The sequence below is a fragment of the Osmerus eperlanus genome, chromosome 24 (genome assembly GCF_963692335.1).
Source record: "Osmerus eperlanus chromosome 24, fOsmEpe2.1, whole genome shotgun sequence".
NCBI classification, from domain to species: Eukaryota; Metazoa; Chordata; class Actinopteri; order Osmeriformes; family Osmeridae; genus Osmerus; species Osmerus eperlanus.
The window spans coordinates 1,070,223-1,091,287 of record NC_085041.1 but is presented as its reverse complement, the minus strand read 5'-3'; the positions used below and the strand labels follow the sequence as shown (position 1 = coordinate 1,091,287).

General features: G+C 49.9%; 2 protein-coding genes across 2 annotated transcripts in view; one reads left to right on the top strand and one right to left on the bottom strand.

The window, feature by feature from the left end:
* The window catches only part of nme7 (NME/NM23 family member 7), a 21,194-nt gene extending 7,412 nt beyond the window's left edge, over positions 1 to 13,782 (top strand). Inside the window, exons 8-12 of the mRNA XM_062450888.1 lie at positions 3,675 to 3,739; positions 4,786 to 4,854; positions 6,420 to 6,521; positions 12,515 to 12,622; positions 13,479 to 13,782. Of these exons, the coding sequence (XP_062306872.1) occupies positions 3,675 to 3,739; positions 4,786 to 4,854; positions 6,420 to 6,521; positions 12,515 to 12,622; positions 13,479 to 13,511 (377 nt within the window). The 3' untranslated portion in view covers positions 13,512 to 13,782. The remainder of the gene's footprint in view (positions 1 to 3,674; positions 3,740 to 4,785; positions 4,855 to 6,419; positions 6,522 to 12,514; positions 12,623 to 13,478) is intronic.
* Positions 13,569 to 21,065, bottom strand: atp1b1a (ATPase Na+/K+ transporting subunit beta 1a). The gene is made up of 6 exons (XM_062450889.1): positions 20,817 to 21,065; positions 18,033 to 18,161; positions 15,768 to 15,923; positions 15,366 to 15,550; positions 15,150 to 15,233; positions 13,569 to 15,024 (listed from the first exon to the last, which is right to left on the bottom strand). Exons 1-6 carry the CDS (start codon positions 20,908 to 20,910, stop codon positions 14,767 to 14,769), a joined length of 906 nt encoding a protein of 301 aa, XP_062306873.1. The 5' UTR covers positions 20,911 to 21,065; the 3' UTR covers positions 13,569 to 14,766.

The window sequence follows — 21,065 nt, the reverse complement described above, 5'->3', positions numbered from 1 at the left end:
TTGTATTTACCGAACTGTAACCAGATTAGCGCAGGTTTAGTTCTGTGTGTGTGTTACAGTCTGAGCTAAGCTTGTTGTGTGCTGCAGGCCAGAGAGGCCTGGTGTTGTTGAAAACCTGCTGCTAAACCCTGGTGGTTATGTAAGCTGCCTCTCTCCCTTGACTGTGTTAGACTGGGATGGGTTTGCGTCACACACAAAGCCAGCTCATATTGTAACCAACCTTCCCAAATCCCTGTTCTGATCCCTGCTTGTGGAGAATGCCTCCGGTGCACTGACCTGGGAAATGTGAGGCTGGGGCAGGGGCTGAGGCTGAGGCTGGGGCAGGGGCTGGGCTCGCAAAGAAACTTTGTCCAGATCCTCATGGGCTGTAAGCTTAGTCTAAACCACAGTAGACAGGGACTAGCTCAACTGTTGGCCTAGTCTGTACTAGTTTAGACCCAGACTATACATTGATGAGCTGTGTGTGTCTACTAAATTAGACCTGGGCTAGAAGTTTAAGAGCTGTAAGCCTAGTTTACACTATACTTGGAGTAGTTCTAGTTCCCCAATCAGCAAACCTGCAGGTCTGTTGCTAAGGGAACCTTCTGATTTTTGCTGTCAGGAGAGTTGCATGTTACCATCAGCTTAGCAACTTGCCAACAACAATTAGAGGCCCGCTGGACTTTCCTCTGAAGAGAGCGGTTTCTTTCTCTCCTCCTACACACACACACACACACACACACACACAAGCACACTGAAATCATTCCACCTTCCCACAAAAGCCCAGCCGCTGAGCTGTCCAGATAAAGCTCTGCCTTTGATAGCCTTTTAATTCCCACAGGATGGGAGTCCAGATGACATTTAGATTCTGTTAGAGTCCTGGTGGGTTCGTAACCCTTCCTAACATGGTCCTCTGGCAGGCAGACAGTCTGGAAGCCATTAAAGAGATGAAACCTCCCGTCCAGGTTACGCTACTGAGCCACCCTCTCTGGGGTTTAGAAGCCTAGGGGAGGGAGGTGTTGGTGTGGAGGGGTTAGTGTGGAGGGGTTAGTGTGGAGGGGTTAGTGTGGAGGGGTTAGTGTGGAGGGAGGGGTTAGTGTGGAGGGAGGGGTTAGTGTGGAGGGGTTAGTGTGGAGGGTTAGTGTGGAGGGGTTAGTGTGGAGGGAGGGGTTAGTGTGGTTAGTGTGGAGGGGTTAGTGTGGAGGGAGGGGTTAGTGTGGAGGGTTAGTGTGGAGGGAGGGGTTAGTGTGGAGGGTTAGTGTGGAGGGTTAGTGTGGAGGGAGGGGTTAGTGTGGAGGGAGGGGTTAGTGTGGAGGGAGGGGTTAGTGTGGAGGGAGGGGTTAGTGTGGAGGGAGGGGTTAGTGTGGAGGGGTTAGTGTGGAGGGGTTAGTGTGGAGGGGTTAGTGTGGAGGGAGGGGTTAGTGTGGAGGGAGGGGTTAGTGTGGAGGGAGGGGTTAGTGTGGAGGGAGGGGTTAGTGTGGAGGGAGGGGTTAGTGTGGAGGGAGGGGTTAGTGTGGAGGGGTTAGTGTGGAGGGGTTAGTGTGGAGGGAGGGGTTAGTGTGGAGGGAGGGGTTAGTGTGGAGGGAGGGGTTAGTGTGGAGGGAGGGGTTAGTGTGGAGGGAGGGGTTAGTGTGGAGGGAGGGGTTAGTGTGGAGGGAGGGGGTGTGGAAGGAGAAGCAGCCTTTAAGAAGGTTTGTCAGAACTGGGTCTGATGATGTCCTTCATACCTCCAGAGCTACAGAGCATTCTGGAAAACAGAGATGGGGGGGGAGGGGGTAATCTATGGAGCGGCTATTTATTGTGTCAGCGGATGAGACGGAGATAGAATTGTTCTTTCACCTGCAGCTTACCCCTCCCCCTCCCCCCTCCGTGACCTCTCTGCAGGGGGGCTGTGTCTCGGGGTCACACCTGGGCAGAGCAAACCGGCAACGCCAAACTTCCCCGTCACCAGGAGCAACCAAACTGCCCCGTCACCAGGAGCAACCAAACTGCTCCGTCACCAGGAGCAACCACACTCCTGTCACACACAGCCTTGGCTCGCTTTGCCGTGATTGTATCCTGAAGGCCAATGAAAAGGTGTCTAGCTCCGCCTGTCTGGAGCCGGCGGCCAATGGGGGAGGAGTCGTGACTGGAAAATTGCGCGCAGTCATGACTGGAATAGAGAAACATGTGTTGCTAGGCAGCCAGGATCTCCTAGCAACAGTGCCAGCTGTGGAGATGTGATATGGCTGTCCCCGGCAGGCACTGCGGTGTCTGCAGAGCACAGGACGCCACACTGGAACACACATGTTCACCCAGGTGTCTGCAGAGCACAGGACGCCACACTGGAACACACATGTTCACCCAGGTGTGACCAGACAGGGGGCTGGGGTGTGTGTGGGTGCGTACACACATACAGTAACTACATACATGCATATATATATATATAGTGCTGAAAAACATATATACAAAGTATGTAGGCCTATATGATTTTGTATGTGTATATATACACAGTATATATATATATGAGTGGAGCCTTGCTGCTGAGCCATACGCCTGCTGTGTGTCTCTCCTGCTGTGTCTCTCCTGCTGTGTCTCTCCTGCTGTGTCTCTCCTGCTGTGTCTCCTGCTGTGTGTCTCTCCTGCTGTGTCTCACCTGCTGTGTCTCTCTCCTGCTGTGTCTCTCCTGCTGTGTGTCTCCTGCTGTGTCTCTCCTGCTGTGTCTCTCCTGCTGTGTCTCTCCTGCTGTGTCTCTCCTGCTGTGTGTCTCTCCTGCTGTGTCTCTCCTGCTGTGTCTCTCCTGCTGTGTGTCTCTCCTGCTGTGTGTCTCTCCTGCTGTGTCTCTCCTGCTGTGTCTCTCAGCACGGACGCAGAGCATCTGGATTCATTGTGATTCTCAGACAGTGTTTCCGTGTCTGTCGTCCAGCTTCCTGGCATCTGGTCTGACTGGAACCTTGACTGTGTTCATTTTACATTTAGTCATTTAGCAGAAGCTCTTATCCAGAGCGACTTACAGTAAGTACAGGGACATTCCCCCGAGGCAAGTAGGGTGAAGTGCCTTGCCCAAGGACACAACGCCATTTTGCACAACCGGGAATCGAACCAGCAACCTTCTGATTTCTAGCCCGTTTCCCTAACCGCTCAGCCACCTGACTCCCATGTTCAGGGGCACAGTCTGCTCTCCAGACCAGCTATTAGGAAGATCATCTCTCTGTTGTCCTCTGGGAGGGATCCTAATGTAGCCTGGCACAGCCCCCCCTCCACGGACACTTTAGTGAACGATGTAGTTGTGTAAACGGTTTTCAGCAGCATTCAAACCATGTTAGAAGACTGGGTTTAGGATGTCAGAGACGTGAGATCACACAGAAGATGGTGTCCTGGTAGGTTTGGAGAGAGACTGCTGTAATTGGGTTTGTAGAAGTGAACTGTCTCCAGGCGGTGTGATTAAGCTGGCAGTGTTGCCCTGCTGCTGGTCCTACTCTCCCTCGCCTGCCTCCCAGAGGCCTCTCCCTCGCCTGCCTCTAGCCTCCCTTCCTGGCGAGGCCAGGAGGCTAGTCTCTAACGAAGCCTGGGGGACTTGCAGGTGTCACCTTGGTTACGGAGATTGTGGGTTGACAGGGAAGCCTTCTTTGCTTCTTGCTGATAATAATGATGATGATGATGATAATAATGATGATGATGAGGATGATGATGAAGATGATGATGTCCATCCACAGGTCAGACAGGGAGGATTCTCAACGCCATCTCAACTGCTGGCTTCCCGATCTCTGCCCTGCAGATGGTGAGAGTTCATCACATCACAGTACATCACATGAACATGACAGTACATCACATGAACATGACAGTATATCACATGAACACGACAGTATATCACATGAACACGACAGTACATCACATGAACATGACAGTATATCACATGAACATGACAGTACATCACATGAACATGACAGTATATCACATGAACACGACAGTACATCACATGAACATGACAGTATATCACATGAACACGACAGTACATCACCTGAACATCACAACATCCCAGCCTGTCGTCTCTACTCACTACAAGGGGGCATGAACGAGTCAACTAATGAACTGTGTCAAAGTAAACATGCTTGCTCAATGAATTGCCATGGAAATGAACCACCCTCCCTCCTCCCTCCCCACTCCGCCCGGTGTAGTATTGGTCATGTCAGATCACAAAGCTCCTCGTTGATCTTATCTGACCTTGTGGTCGAGCCGACCATCACCACCTTCCTCCTGACTCCTCCCCGTTTGACAGGGGGCGTGGCCTCACACAACCACTCATCAAAGCAGGAAGCAGACTGCTGAATCCTTGGCCCCGGGGGACCAGGGAGCAGACTGCTGAATCCTTGGCCTCCCAGGGGGCCTCGGTGGGCCCCCAGTCCAGGGTTCTATGTGGCTGTGCTGTCACACAGCGGTGTGACTGACACACACACAGGCTACGCTGGGCCTGGTTATTACCATGGAGACCGCTGGGGCCTAGTTATTACCATGGAGACCGCTGGGGCCTTGGTTGTGGTGCTGCATGCTGATAACAAATGAACGTGTGTGTGTGTAGCGTTCAGTGTTCCTAATCAGAAAGGGACAGTCTTAGTAGGCAAGGTTGTAGTAGACACACACACCCACATCCTCTACAGATGTTCTCTACTTATCAAGGTCAATCAGCCCCACCCCCCCCTCCCCTACCATCCCTTATCACACACACCCACACACAGCCACACACACCCAGGCCTCCAGCAGGCATGGTCGGCCGTGTCTGTGGTGTGTGTTGATCTTGACTGACTGCTTCTTGGTTGTGTTCCTCAGTTCAGCATGGACCTGGCCAACGCAGAGGAGTTCTACGAGGTTTACAAGGGAGTGGTGACAGAGTACACTGTGAGTGCTGCTTCATCTAACTGCCCCCTGCTGCGCTGGGTCCTTCTACACAACTCTCCTTGGGATAGCACTCTCTGAAAGCGATAAGAAAAAGTGATTTTAGCATTCTAATAGTTATTTCCACTGTAGACAACAGTGAGACAACACTTTTAGTCTGCCCCCACCCTTTCCCTCCACCCCTCCCCTCACAGGGGGAGATAAATGACTGCTCCTGCTCTGGGAGGGGGGGGGGGTAGAGGGAGGGAGGGTGGATATTGTGGGGGAGGTGGGAGGGGGGGTAGAGGGAGGGAGGGGGTGCTGGCAGCGTACGGGACCCTGTCTGTTGCCATGTCAACCAAACACATCACCATTTAGATAGCTCTGTTCAAGGAAGTCAATACAGTCCAGTTTCCCAGTACTTGCCTGGTCAGGGTATAGTAACAGCATAGTTACAGGATAGAACTGCAGTAGAATAACAGCAGAGTTACAGTAGAATAACCGGGTATAGCAACAGTGCCTCTGATGTCATCAACATGGTCGTCTCGTGGGGAGATGATGAGCGATCGGTCCTGTCACCTGACTGGTGTGTGTGTGTGTGGGGGGGGGGGGGGTCGACAGAGACGTGGAGATTAATTGAGTGTCAGAGAGAGGTAGAGAGAGAGAGAGACACCTGTCTGGCTGGGTAGAGAGAGAGAGGGGGAGAGAGACACCTAGCTGGCTGGGTAGAGAGACAGAGGGGGAGAGAGAGACCTGTCTGGCTGGGTAGAGAGAGAGGGGGGGGGGGGGGGGAGAGACACCTGGCTGGCTGGGTAGAAAGGGGAAGAGAGACACCTGTCTGGCTGGGTAGAGAGAGAGAGAGAGAGAGGGCGAGAGAGACACCTGGCTGGCTGGGTAGAGAGAGAGACAGAGGGGGAGAGAGAGAACTGTCTGGCTGGGGTTAGAGAAAAAGAGAGAGAGAGAATGTTGTGTATCTGGGGAAATTGTGGTGCTTCCACACGGCCGTCCTGTTGCCATGGTTTCCCCTCTCCCTACCTGTGATTAGCTCGCTCATAACGTGCCTGGTCTTAACCTTTAAAGGAGTGAGTTATTTTTCCAAAACGGAAGCTAGCTAGTTTTAGTTAGCTTCCGTTACCTAGCAACCTAGCATAATACTCGTAGCAATGCTACTACCTGCTAGTGTTACTTGTTAGCCTCCTAATTGTAAATTTTGAAGCCATACTATAGCGTTTGTCATATAGTTTTTGTCTATCGGAAAATAGTCGGTTGGAATGTTCAGAATCACATATGTGTGACGCTACTCCTTAACGGGTTAAAGAGGAAGTGTGACTGCCCCGCCCCTCCCCCCCCCCCCCCCCCCACACACACACAGATGCATGATTTTATACTGTATGTGAGGTTGTTGCAATGGCTTAAATGCATACAGGTACACATGGGTTCACATGCACACATACATGCACACATACATGCATAGAGACATATTCATACATTCAGTCCTACCAGGAACTCTTTTGTGTCTTTTGGGTGTTTGGACTTTTGTGTATTCATGGTGACACTGTGTGCGTGTGTGTGTGTGCGCGCCCCTTTAGAGCATGGTGGCTGAGCTGTGTTCTGGACCCTGCATGGCCCTGGAGATCCAAGCAGCAAGCTCACCCCAGACCTTCAGAGACTTCTGTGGGCCGGCCGACCCGGTGAGTCCACAAACGGTGTTGATGATGATGGTGATGATTATGATGATGTTGGTGTTGCTGTGAGCCAGGAGGACAGGGCTGGTTCTGTGAGCCAGGAGGACAGGGCTGGTTCTCTGAGCCAGGAGGACAGGGCTGGTTCTGTGAGCCAGGAGGACAGGACTGGTTCTCTGAGCCAGGAGGACAGGGCTGGTTCTCTGAGCCAGGAAGACAGGGCTGGTTCTCTGAGCCAGGAGGACAGGGCTGGTTCTCTGAGCCAGGAGGACAGGGCTGGTTCTCTTCGTCCTCGTCAGAGAACATCCCTCGCCAGAGCCCTGTGTTCACCCCCTCTCCTTGGGAACGGGGGATTTTCCCAGGCAGGGTCTTAGAGCTGGTTTACTCTGGGTGGTTTAGGTGTAAGGTGGGAGGTTTAGGGTTAAATACCGTGTCAGTGTTCATGTCTGTGGGCCATTGGAAACCCATTTGTGTGACGCAGCGTGCAGGCTATGCAGAAGTAAATGTGATTTAATTTAGCCATTAAATCATTAGCTATGCTTAGTCATTAGCCATGCTACCTCATATCACTTAATTTTTTTAGGCATTCACCCTCCCCCTGCACACACACACACACACACAGAGTGCCTGGTACAGTAACCCCGCCCCCTCGACCACACAGCGCGCCACAAGCTTAACTGCCACACGGTTTCCTAGGTGACAGACTAACATCTGCTCTTAAAATGGTAGCTGAGCGCTCCCCAGCTGAACCTGATTTCAGAGAGAGCTGTGCAGGCTGGTCTCTCCCCTGGGCTCTGAGCTCACCACACCTCAGGGCTGCTTCACTTCACTGACTCTTCCACTTGTGTACTCTCTCTTATCTCTATCTCTCCCTCTGTCTTTCTCTCTCTCTCGTCTGCAACATGAGAGCTAGAGATTAACGCCCCATTATGCTTGATGTTAGTCCCAGTCAGTTTCTCCTTATCTGTCTCAGGGATATGTGAAGCCACAGCCTAATGTGTAGTCTACCCTCTGAGGGGCATTACATGTGGCATTTTGATTGTGTTTGAAATTTGTATTTGTCTGTGTTTATGAAATGTGTGTTTGTGTTCCTGTACTTGTGTGTTCCTGGATGTTATGGGGGCTGCAGGTCTGTGCGTGTGTGATGTGAAATCTAATGATGCTAGTCCAGGCACTGCTCCCCATGAGAACTAGACTGTCAGCCTGAACACTGTTCTCCTGCAGGGCTAGTCTCCTCTCTCCCTCCCTGTTCTCCTGCAGGGCTAGCCTCCTCTCTCCCTCCCTGTTCTCCTGCAGGGCTAGTCTCCTCTCTCCCTCCCTGTTCTCCTGCAGGGCTAGTCTCCTCTCTCCCTCCCTGTTCTCCTGCAGGGCTAGCCTCCTCTCTCCCTCCCTGTTCTCCTGCAGGGCTAGTCTCCTCTCTCCCTCCCTGTTCTCCTGCAGGGCTAGCCTCCTCTCTCCCTCCCTGTTCTCCTGCAGGGCTAGTCTCCTCTCTCCCTCCCTGTTCTCCTGCAGGGCTAGTCTCCTCTCTCCCTCCCTGTTCTCCTGCAGGGCTAGTCTCCTCTCTCCCTCCCTGTTCTCCTGCAGGGCTAGTCTCCTCTCTCCCTCCCTGTTCTCCTGCAGGGCTAGTCTCCTCTCTCCCTCCCTGTTCTCCTGCAGGGCTAGTCTCCTCTCTCCCTCCCTGTTCTCCTGCAGGGCTAGTCTCCTCTCTCCCTCCCTGTTCTCCTGCAGGGCTAGTCTCCTCTCTCCCTCCCTGTTCTCCTGCAGGGCTAGCCTCCTCTTGTTGAGTACGTTCTGGCCTCTGATTGGCCGTGTGTAGGGGAAGGTGGCGTGATGTTTGGGAATGTTTCTCCAGGACTGTGTTGACATTTGGTCTTCATCAGCATTGGCTCACCTACATCCTGGTTTCATCCTCGTGGTATAGACCTGTGTTTATCTTTCATTTCAGCTGCCCCTCCATCACCCCTCCATCCCCCCTCCATCCCCTTTCTAAACCCTTTAACACCTACCATTACAAACATCTGCTTTACTGGTCCCGGCAGAGAACAGATAGATGTGATAAGAACCAAACCAGCTCAACAGTTAGAAATGACGCAGCCATCGCATCAGTTGAAGCAAAAACAGACTGAATTCATCGTCCGTCGCTGGCCCTCTTCCTGATAGGATCCTGATTGGCCCAGCCCTGGGATGAGGTTACGCTGATGATGTCATTTGTCGGCCAGGAGGATGACAAGGGTCCCTGGGGCGCTCCATGCCAATCTGGTCGGCATGGAGACCAGTAAGTGATGCAATAGGAGAGGGCCTGGTCTGTGAGGAGGAGGAGGAGGGAGGTCACAGTGACCTTAGTGAGACCATTATGCTCGCTAAGTGAAGCTGGACTGCAGAGATCCTATCCTACGAGAAGAGCTTCCAGTGAACCACTGCCCCTCTCTCCTGGTGATGCCCTCTGAAGCCAGAGAGAAGCCTCCTCACCCAGCCCCCTGGTGTCCCCCTCCTCACCCAGGCCCCTGGTGTCCCCCTCCTCACCCAGGCCCCTGGTGTCCCCCTCCTCACCCAGGCCCCTGGTGTCCCCCTCCTCACCCAGGCCCCTGGTGTCCCCCTCCTCACCCAGGCCCCTGGTGTCCCCCTCCTCACCCAGGCCCCTGGTGTCCCCCTCCTCACCCAGGCCCCTGGTGTCCCCCTCCTCACCCAGGCCCCTGGTGTCCCCCTCCTCACCCAGGCCCCTGGTGTCCCCCTCCTCACCCAGCCCCCTGGTGTCCCCCTCCTCACCCAGGCCCCTGGTGTCCCCCTCCTCACCCAGGCCCCTGGTGTCCCCCTCCTCACCCAGGCCCCTGGTGTCCCCCTCCTCACCCAGGCCCCTGCTGTCCCCCTCCTCACCCAGGGGATTCACCCAGGGCCGGGCTGTGTCACGGGGCCTGCCTTGTCTCCCAGTCTCATGATGCATCCTGATAGCTGAACAACAGTCCTACTGTTACACTCCATGACCATAGGCTGACTGCCCTCTGTCTCTATATCTCTCTCTCCCTGTCTCTCTCTCTCTCTGTCTATATATCTCTATGTATGTCTGTCTCTCTATCTCTCTCTCTCAATTCAATTAGCTTCTTTGGTATGAATGCTCAGGCTAAACAATGTTCAATAAACAGAGCAGTTCACAGTGAGGGACGATACATCAGAACTTAATCATCATCGATCATAAAACCATTATAATGCCAAGTAACAGCTAATGTGTATTTATAATCATCTATCAATGTTCTATTTCCAGTGCCTCTCTCTCTGTGTGCAGCCCTGCCCTGGGCTCTGATCCCTGCTTGGTGAGCTTGTTACCTCAGGATCTGTCACTCTGATGGCTCCAGTCAGGCCAGGGTACCTCAAACTCCTGCAAGCAAAGCTCTTGATTAACAGAGCTCGATAGACAACTGTTGTTATTATTATCAGTAGTACTAGTAGTACTATGGTTATCATAGTTAAATTTCACCAGCAAACAGGGCCTGTTTGTGGCTAAATGGAGCCACTCTGAGGCAACCTTGAACACCAACAACATCGTCATCGTTCTAAATGTGAACAGAAGAGCGAGCGCGCTGCGGGGCTCATTAAAATAAAATTAAGCTCTTGCACCGCAGCTCACTTGTGGGTAACTAATGCAATTACCGAGAGCCGGCTCTGGCCGGGAATTCTTTCAACACCGGGCAAATCTCCCCTTTAATTTTCCTCTCTCGCTGTGGTTGCATCGCGCGGTAGCCTACGACACAACAACGCGCCTTGTCAAGGTCGGTGTACTGTACTGACGAGCTGGTTACACACCCTGAATGTTTACCTTCATTAGACACAGCCTTGGGCTCAGGTACCATCCTGCCCTGGAAAGAGGCTCGGTGAAGGTTAGCTTTGATTACATTAGCAAGACAGATTAAGTCAAAGGATTTTGTCGCCGAGGAATTTCCGAAATTGATAGCGGATTATTGTCATTGTTTTAGCGTTTCTTCCCCAGCAGAAACATACTTTTTGTGTGGCGTGGATGTTTTCATGGGATTTGGGTTGTTGTTTTGATCGAGTTTAGAAATGAGTGACTGTGGGAGGCAGTTTATGACCTTGAACGCCCGGTTCCTCGTTCCAGTTTGGGCCCGTCGTAAAGCAGGAAGAATGCCTTTTCCCCCACAGACTTCTGTAACGGCGGCTTTCTCCTCAGACACAAACGTAGCTCTGAACTTTTGTGACTTTTGTGAAATGAGGGCACCACAAAACCTACCAAGAACTTTCCTTCATAGCTTTCTGTTAGCAAACAAACAGCCTCTGAAGATTTGAGGGGGAGAAAGCGAGAGTGGAAACTCTCCCTTGCTTATTGTTTGGTACCGGTGAGAACAATTGTAAAGACTTGCATAAGTGGCTGTTACTCAACCAATAACAGTGTTTAACTGTGAGAGAAGCAGGGTCTCAGGGTGCTGTGTGGTCGCTCTGTCCTGCCCGCTACACCTGGGTGAAGGCTGGCGTGACGAACACAGGGCATTATGGGTAATGGGGACTGTGAGTATGTATGCCTAAACATGTTCCCACCGGATAACCACTTCATTATGTTTGCTGTTCTCGCACCTCTCCCTGTTTTACCCTTTCACCTTCTATCCCTCTTTTCTCCGCTAATGGTCATTTCTCTCTTTTTTTCCCCTTTCTCTCTATCTCTCTTTCACACCTCTCTTTCTCTATCTCTCCTTTTTTTTCTCTCTTTCCTCAGTTTTTTTCTCTCCTTTCTCTCTTTCCCTCTCGTTCTTTCATCCTTCCTTCCTCTCTGTTCCTTATGTGCATGTGCCCCTCCCTGGTGTTGGTGGGGGGGGGGGGGGTGTCACACTTCACCCTCAGCAGAGATGAGTGCAGGACAGCATGAGGACTGTGTCCATGGGGCATGTCAGAAATCCCCTTCTAGAGTCTGTTTCTGAGCAGAAGGTTGAATGAAACCAACACGTGACATGGCTGCTACTGGCCCTGCAGTCATCCTCGGAAACATCTGGACACAACAGCTCTGTATTTAAATTCTGCTTAAGGTTGATGAAGAAGAAAATGTCCCAATACCTTTTGTAACAGACTGATAGATAGGGTACAGATCTGTCTCTCTCTCCTGCTCTCTCTCTCTCTCTCTCTCTCTCTCTCTCTCTCTCTCTCTCTCTCTATTGCTCTCCCTCTCATGCTCTCTCTCTCTAATGCTCTCCCTCTCATGCTCTCTCTCTCTTGCTCTCTCGCTCATGCTCTCCCTCTCATGCTCTCTCTCTCATGCTCTCTCTCTCATGCTCTCCCTCTCATGCTCTCTCTCTCTTGCTCTCTCTCTCATGCTCTCCCTCTCATGCTCTCTCTCTCTTGCTCTCTCTCTCTTGCTCTCTCTCTCCCTCCTGCTCTCTCTCTCTCATGCTCTCCCTCCTGCTCTCTCTCTCTCATGCTCTCCCTCTCATGCTCTCTCTCTCATGCTCTCCCTCTCATTCTCTCTCTCATGCTCCTTGTCTTGCTGCTGGCGTACTTGTGTGTTGTGTTGTGATATCCTCCGCATGATGACATGTGTGGAATGGAGAGCAGTGTGTTGGAGTCTGAAAGGCATGTGTTGCCCCCAGCCCTGCGCCGCTCTCAGCCCTGCGCCGCTCTCAGCCCTGCGCCGCTCTCAGCCCTGTGCCGCTCTCAGCCCTGCGCCGCTCTCAGCCCTGCGCTGCTCTCAGCCCTGCGCCGCTCTCAGCCCTGCGCCGCTCTCAGCCCTGCGCCGCTCTCAGCCCTGCGCCGCTCTCAGCCCTGCGCCGCTCTCAGCCCTGCGCCGCTCTCCTCTAGAAACCCAGCACTCCCTCCTCATCAACGGAAACACAGCGCTCATCTCGTCCCTGTGACGTCAGCAGCGCTCGCTTGACTTTACTATTCCCACCTGTTACTACGGAGGAAACCCCGTCACAATAGACCCCTTTGTACATGCGAACGAACATGCATCACACTGTACCACGTCAAACTGACTTTCCTGATTCCCGTTCTTGTCCCTTCAACAGGAGATCGCTAGGCACCTGCGGCCGACCACACTGAGAGCTCTCTTCGGCAAAAACAAGGTCCAGAACGCCGTCCACTGTACCGACCTCCCTGAGGATGGAGTGTTAGAGGTAGGTGACACGGAGCTCCTCACAGCAGCTAGACCGCAGATGCAGCTGCACATGGCCTGCTATGCGTCCACCTGGCCGCTGGTTTGCAGCGGTCAAGATAACAACATACACAGTGTGTATTGAGAGATACAGACTTCTGTAGATCTAGTGTAACTGTTCATGTAACTGGTTTGTCATGAACGTGTTGAATTGAACAAACATGAACACTGATCTATACCCAGCAGTACCACTGATCTATACCCTCTACCACTGAGCTATACCCTCTGAGCTATACCCTCTCCCGGGGGCTGTGGTTCTGGCTGATGGCTGCCTGGTTCTCCAGCACACCTGGGTCCCAGCCTGGCACAGACCCAGTCCCATGACTGGTCAGTGGGCCAGCGCTCGCTCAGATCCCACGGAGGTCTGGAGGCAGGAGAAGAATGGCAGGACTCTTTGAAACAAAAGCATTGTTTGGAAGAGAGTGGGCCTGGTCGTGTGACGTCACAGTGCAGGAAAGCTCCTGATCTGCAGAGTCCAGCAGACAAACAGGCCCTTGTTAATCATTAGCCTGTGACTGGCTCAGCTTCTACATTCCCAAGCCAGGTTCTTAGTGGAACTTTAGGTCCTGCGAGCAGGGGACTCTGTCTCTCTTTGTCTCTCTTTCATTCTCTCTCTGTCTGTGTCTCATTCTATTTCTCTCTCTCTCTCGTCAACCATAACCTTGCCTCTGGCAGTCTGTTTGATAGTCAGAACACATCGTGGTGTGTAAAGGATCACCATATGACAGGCGAGGTGACTTATCAACGTGTAACACCTATCCATCATCTGCCTGTCAGGAAGTGCTAAATGAATCTTCTTTATGTTCGTTCGTTTGCAGGTGCAGTATTTTTTCAAGATCATGGATGACTGAAGCTACGATTCCTGCCTGTCACGTAGTTCGGTTATGTATTCAAAGAAGAGACTTAAACACTGGCTCATTTTTCCATTTATTTGTTTTTCGGTCTTACCCAGATTAAATAAAATGACAAGAGCAGATGATCTCCTGGCAAGTGTTCTGATGTTTAACATTGAATTTAAGCACTTTTACACCAACAAAACGTCCTATTACACGGGGAACTGCATCGATTCTGATATTCCAACCTTTGACCAGAGACTTTGGTATTTGGTTCATACAGACACTTTTTCCTGCGAAAAAAAATAATTGTACAACTGCATAAATATAAAATTCTTCCACCATGAAAATGGCTAAAACATTCAATAGAAAGTTACACCACGTCATGTGATGTTTCCAGCAAAAAAATAGTTTTTTTTTTTCTTTGTTTGTTTTGTTTTCTTAAAAGCACTGAGTTGCCACTGTTGCCTCACAGCTCGACACTACAGAACACGAGGAAGTAGAAGCCATAAAACAGAAACGTCATCTAACTCCTGTCCCCACATCTAAGCTCAACCTAAAAGAAAGAGAGTTTCTCCTACAATCAACTTAGAAGACATAACAGAAATAGGAGAGGGATTCTATGGAGTGTAGGCATGTTCTCATACAGGAGCCAGCGTCCTGGGCATACTGGGCCAGCGTCCTGGGCATACCGGACCAGTGTTTTCAGTTAGTAGGAATACAGGAACACATCCAAACGTGAACACACACCTCGCACACAGACACAAACTAGTACACACACACACATGCACACACACCTTGGACCACTAAAGCAGACAGACAGAAGACAACAGAATTAACATCTTGGCTTGGAAAGGACCGGTGTATGTGAGTACTGCACTGGACACTCCAAACAATATCTAGAAACCACACCAGGCAGAATGACACAGGGACAGAAACACTGCTGGCTACGTATCAGTAGTGGAATTGCAATTTACAGTAATAGATGAACACGTCCCATGGCTCAAGGAATATTTTCATTTACAGTAGAATAAATATTTAGCTATTGCTACTCTTCCTGTAATGTACATTCTAACTCTAGACAAATGCAGAAAAGCTAGTGTAAAGCACACAGATTAAGTGAAGGTCCCGTAGATTATGAAAGTTTGTTCCAAGACTAGTCATGTTTTTCTTTTTGATTTTTTTTAAACGTTTTTTTCATTTGAACTCTTTATTTCTCTAAATTAGTTGTTTTGAAATGGGTCAGAGTGTAGAGCTATGACGGTAGCTGAGGTCATGAAGTGATGGTGAGTTTAACGTCAAAACGTCCCTGGTAGCGATCCTTCTCGCTGTAGTCAATGTTCCCTCCGAAAGCTTTGCACTCAATACGCAGCTCCTTGTTGAGGGTGATGTTGGTAAACTGGATGGCCAGGAGGGGCTGGAGGTAGTTTGGGTGCAGCAGCTTGCCGTAGTAGGGGTAGTACTGCAGGGGGAATCCACCTCCCATCCCGATGTACTGGATCTCTCCGATCTTCCCTTCGTCCTCATCCCTCTGAAACACAGGGAGGCGTCAGGGTTAGGAACTATGCCAAGGAAGGCCTGGTCTCTGACTGTCACACTTGAGAAAGCGTCCTACTCTGGGGCAGAGCTAGGGGATGACCCCGTTGTGACCCCTACCTTGTTAGTGCAGTAGATGGGGATCAAGTTGGGATGGAGTTTGATCTGGACCGGTAGTGGCAAGGTGCTACTGTTGGTCGGAGGCTGAAAGAAGTCATGAAACGCTGTTATTGACGTCACAGGGCGACCGGTTTTGGTGATAACCTGCACAAACACAGTCCTCGGAGAGCTCAGTCATGGCTGAGAGTTTTACATTGTATTTCTGCAGTCTCTCACCTTTGGTCTGAAGTTGACGATCCTGTTGAGCTTGACGATCAGACACGGCTTCCCGCTTTGGAAGCCGAAGGTTTTGTCTTCCATCCCAGAGCATCCCTTCAGCCAGGTCCTCTTGAACCTGCAGGCCTTCCTGACCCCGTCTCCGCTCTCCAGCTCCCCACGATCCCTGTACGTGGCTGGCACCTCTGCACACAGCAGGAGAGGGGAGGGGTTAAACACACACCTGGACAGACAGTTTAACATGCAGCCTTGTGTTTGAAAACGGCTCCTCTAGAACAAGGACACGGCGGGTTTCATTCTGAAGTTTAGTGGGCGAGGCTTGGGGGGTTATGTGTAGCAGGGTTCAGCTATGATCGACACGTCCCCAACATGGACACAAACTCTCAGCCACTTGGTACTGACCTCCGCAGTCTTCAAAGTTCATCTCGTTGGTCTGACTTTCGTCATCGTACTTCTCCAGGAACGCCGTCATGCTGTCCACGTACTTCTTATAAGTCGCCTCGTCGTTTATGTTGAAGGATATTTCGGATTTTTCTGAGCGCGGGGTGTGTGTCAGACCTGTGAGGGAGAGAGTGCTCGTTCACAACCCTGTCTCAGTCCCTCACACAACCCTCCTCCAGTAATAATGGACATGTTCTATAATTTGTGAGTCTTCTCATTTCCATTAATAGATGAACATGTTGAAACAAGGAATATACTAATTTCCAGTAAGAAATTAACAGGTTCAACAATTTGAGGAATATTCAAATTTATAATAAATATTTGCTATGGCTTGTGTTGCAGTTTTCATTCTGGATTTATCCGGACAAAGGCTATGCCAGCATGCTAACCATGTTTGGCCGGATTAGTGAAAATCACGAAAATTCTCAACCCCGTTAAACAAGCAAGGACGAGGTTTGAATAAGCATCAGACAGTTTTCTAAACAGATTGACCCCAAATTCAAAGGAAATCTGCACAAAATAAGTAAATACATACAGCAGATATATATAAAAGACTCTATGTAATCACTAATTCACAAGATTCTCCTTGTTGATGATGATTCAAATACATGCATAACACCTCGGTTATCCACTCCATTAAAACCCTAACTAGCTAACTAGCGTTTTGAGGGTTCCAAACATGAGCTTTGAAAACTCCCTCTCAGTAATTTTCCACAGATCGTCTGTTCAAGGCCATGGGAGGGCGTGGCCTAAGCAGAGTGACGAACGAGGAAGAGAGAGAGGGAACATCACATTGTGTGAAATCCTGTAACTTCTTCGTGTTTTTTTATGTTTTTTTTTTTTTAACCCAAAAACAGCCCTCTTTTATTCAGCACAGAATCATTCTACACCTTCTGACAACCGCATTTTGAATTTCAGAATCTTGGATGGAAAACCCTCAAGAACAGGAGCATTTTTTCAGTTTGATTCACTTTGCGCTCAAAGTCAGGGCTTGTGAAAGTGTGCTGGTGCCCCTACCCCCACTCACCCACTCTGACTCACGTGCCTCCCTCCCTCTCTCTCTCCCTTTCCCCCTCTCTCTCTTCTTTTCTCTCCCTCCCTCTCTCTCTCTTCTTTTCTCTCCCTCCCTCTCTCTCTCCCTTTCCCTCTCTCTCAATGGAAACTTTTAGCCCCAGAATGAGAGGCGGGATCAGGGTTCTTAAACCAAGCTGTCCTGTCATTCTTTTATCAAGGCACCAATGGAAACTCACTTCAAGCCCACCACACTCCACACCTACTTATGTTGTTGCTTTACCGGGCCCTCTCTGTGATAGTCCACCTCTTAGCGAGGGGATATGGCCGTCAGGAAAACCGGCAGGCAGACTGCTCCTTGTGTGTGAGGCCAGTCATTTACAATGACTGCTAAAAATACCGCCAAGGCGACAGTGTGTGCTATGCAAACAGTCAGTGGCACAGTGCAGGGAGGCTGGGCCGGGCAGGGATGCCTTGGCACAGAAGGAGCAGCGCTTCTTCCAAACTCTCTCTGAGATTATGGAAGCCGTGCGAGCGAACACAAAAGGTTGCACTGTTTTGTTTCTTTACGTCTGCTTTCAGAAGATTACAGAAGAAGAAGAAGAAAAAAATCTTCCCGAAAGAAAAAACAAGCTTAGGGAGGTTACCTAGCACATTCTATGAAAAGCAAATTATAGAGATTTTTATATGCATTGGTGTTTGTGTATGTTATATTGCATGCGTGTTAGCTGTGAAAGCTCCCAGGAGGAAAGCTGTCGTGAGGAGAGACAGGCATCGTTCCTGTGAGTGTGTTTCCCCCGGACACGGAAAAACACCCTCAGGCAGACAGGAACACTGAAGGACAAAATGGCTGCACCTCTCCGAGGTCACACACACACACTTTAACTAGCCGCTCAGACGCCAGCTTGAGCAGGAACCGTTCGACACCCACCCACACCACGGCTCTCCTGGTGACAAGAACATGAAAGCACCGGAGTCGTTATGGCTAGCTGCTAGCACACTAGCTGCATGTTCAAGGTCAAGACGCCTGGTTTAGGCTGGACTCTGGTGTAGTCTGTTCTGCTGGCTTGCTGGGGTCTGCACTCGTACACACCAACTAACACAGAACAAATGACCTGCGCACCGTATCACAGCATTAGCTTAGCATCATTGCTGGCGGTGATGAGGCGGTTCTGACTGGCCCGGGGGGGGGGGGGGGGGGGCGGGGGGTCTTACCTGGGGGGGCCACGCGGTCCTGGTAGGTGGGTTTGTAATTGCTCAGGGTCAGGAGAAGGGCCTGGATGGTCCCAATGAAGATCCCTGCCAGGCATCCGTAGAAGATCACGTAGAACAAGAGTATCTTGACTGTGGAACAGAGGAACAAGACCACTCGTTACAGAACGTGTCGACAGTGAGTTCACGCGTGAGTTTTTCGTGCTAATCGCTTCCTGCGACTGCTTGGATTCCACCCTTTAGTTTTGATGTTTCTTTGTCTTGTGTTGATGTGGTGTACAGTCCTACCGTCCTGTTGTCTGGGTGGTTACTGAGATAACAGAATGAAACCTTGAAACCAATGTCTTAGATTCTGCCCCACTATAGAAATGACTCATCAGATCAGTTGCTTACTGGCAGAAAAGTCATTTATTTACTCTGTGTACCGAATATTTCAGATTCCGTAAGCTTGGTTCTGAAGATTCAGACAGCAGGGGACAAACATCTGACACCTAATGTTCATCATACATCCGTTTTTACTACGACACGTCTAAACCCTCTGCAGTTGTAAGCCTGCGCTAGAAGACTCGTTAACCTTTGCACCCGCGATCCACTGGGAACGCAGGTCTGAAGGCCGTGTCTCTGAAGCCCTGCTGGGTTTTATTAGACGGTGCTTTCTGTGAAGAACACCGACTCCAAGGTTACTGAATGCTTACCAGACCCTGTCGCCTCTGAACTCTAGTAAACGCACACCCCGTCTGGATGCGCTGACAGACAGGGTCGTCTCTCCAGTCTGACTGGATGAGTCACTGTGTGTGTGAGCCCAGCGTTTCACCCCCTCCCCAGCAACAGGTTTGACAAGCAAGAGCACATGTTGGTAACAACATGCTTACTACAGGGGATGGCCTTCCTCCTGTGTTTCCGTTCTGCTTTAGCCTATCATGAACGGCACAGTCTGATGTTTCATGAAGAACATCATGTTCACCCTCGACATAGTGATTAAATAATTGTGTGTGTGAGGTGCATTTGGCTATTCTGATCCTTAACCAAAATCACATTTGAGACAAAAACCGTAGTATCTGAATAAATGAAGTGGCATGACACTTGGGGTCTCTGTAAAGGTCGTCTAACACTGTTAACATAAATTGGTCTCCAAATATACATTTTCATCCCAACCTGATTGTTAAATTTGTTCTCTCACACAAGACCTGCTTTTGACAACCTCTCACCGCATCTCCTAGCCCCTCCCCCACATCACACCAGTCGGTCGTGTGTCGTGATGAGAAAACACAGACATGTTGTGGCACCCCTGAAGACGTAGCACGAGAGCGGTCTCTTCTGTCTACGGGCTGGGCATGTCATACGACACAGTCTCGTAGTGGCGCGCACCTTGACTTTCTGAACACGACTTTGTCGTGATTTAGCCCACCGACAGCAGAAAAAAAAGGTGTCGTCGAAACCCAATTGTTTGAATCGTTATCGCTGAATGAATGTCTGAGTTGAACATTCAGGGGAACACAATCCTTCTTCTCACTCGGAGAGAACTTGAGATCGCGTTCCCTGTTTGACGACCATTATTGCACGATTTCATGCCACAAGTGGTCCAATCGAGGATTTCTCGTACTTTGAATCTAATGGGCGTATATTTTGTTTGTCTGAATAACGTAAAATACCTGAATTCAAATGATTAAATCTGGCAATGGCTTTTGCTACACAAGTTTTAACACAACGGGAAGGGGCGGCAATATGACTTAACATGTGAGCCATGAGCGGATCTTCCTCTTCCTATTAACTCGAATGGGGTCGGATAAAAAGATTGGTTTCAAGATACAACTAAATAAACTGCAGGGGTACCGTGCGCACGACGGTAACAATGTAACGTTGGTGTAAGGAAAAAGTCTAGTTGTGACAACTAGAGTAGCCTATCGCTCATGGATAAATCAATACTCATTGTTAGCTTCATTTACATTAGATTGCCGGAGCTCCCGGCTTCAAAACTAATGTGAAAACAGGAAGACTACCTTGACTAACCTTGGGAACGGCGTGTTTTTAATTCCCTGTGTAAATAAAGGATCGACCTAGGCTACTGTGAAGCCTCAAGTATGTGATTATTTAAGATCGATTGGACACGGTTGTTCCTCCACTGTAAACGGGTAGACTCATTGAAAGCTAGCCTACAGGCTCGTCTTGGCTGATCCGTGTCTGTGCCTTCAGCGCTCCAGTGCAACCGGTGACAAAAATAAAGATGAGCAATATCTCGTGTTATTATATATTCAAACTGTTGGACGTCACCATGGAATGCCAATTTTGTCCTTCAAAATGACCTCTTGAAATGACGCCCACACTGACTGTTCTCCCTTTGAGCGAATGGCCTGATTAACGTCAATACTTGACTAAAAGAACGTTATTAGCCTACTACTACTATTAGCAAACAGCAAAGGAAAGTAGACAATAATACAGCAATATCAAATACGTGAGTTTTATAACGTGTCTAATATGCTATAACTAACTGATCCTCATCAACTTTAACATTAGACTGTTTAGTTGGAAATGTATTTAGGGCTAATTTCATTTGAATCTTGTCTGTGTGGATCCATTTTCCATTGAAAAAGGAAAGTCACGATGCAGCAGCTACAAGTCGGCTCAAACAGGTGCTCGTGTTTTTCAATGAGGAAATGGACGGGTCATCCATGCGCTTTTACGCGATCGAAGTCCAAAAATAAGCTACAAAGGACATCGTATTCCAACCCTGTCACATTATCTGGCAACTCGTCGATAAAAATATTTTAAAAGGGGCTGCCTACTTACACCAACTGCCCCCAGTGCGTCCAAGAAATTCCATTTTCTCTGAATTCCACACAAAGCTTCTCCATCCACCGTCTCCATCTTTATTTGCCGACATATTCTTCCTTTCAATTTCCCTTTTTTAATTAATTTACTTGTATGGTCCTAGGTACACCGATTACGGTCCCTCTACAGAAATTGTAAAAAGGACAGTTTTGTACCCGGCACTCACTATTGTACCACTCACAATTTATCTCTGACTGCAACCGACTC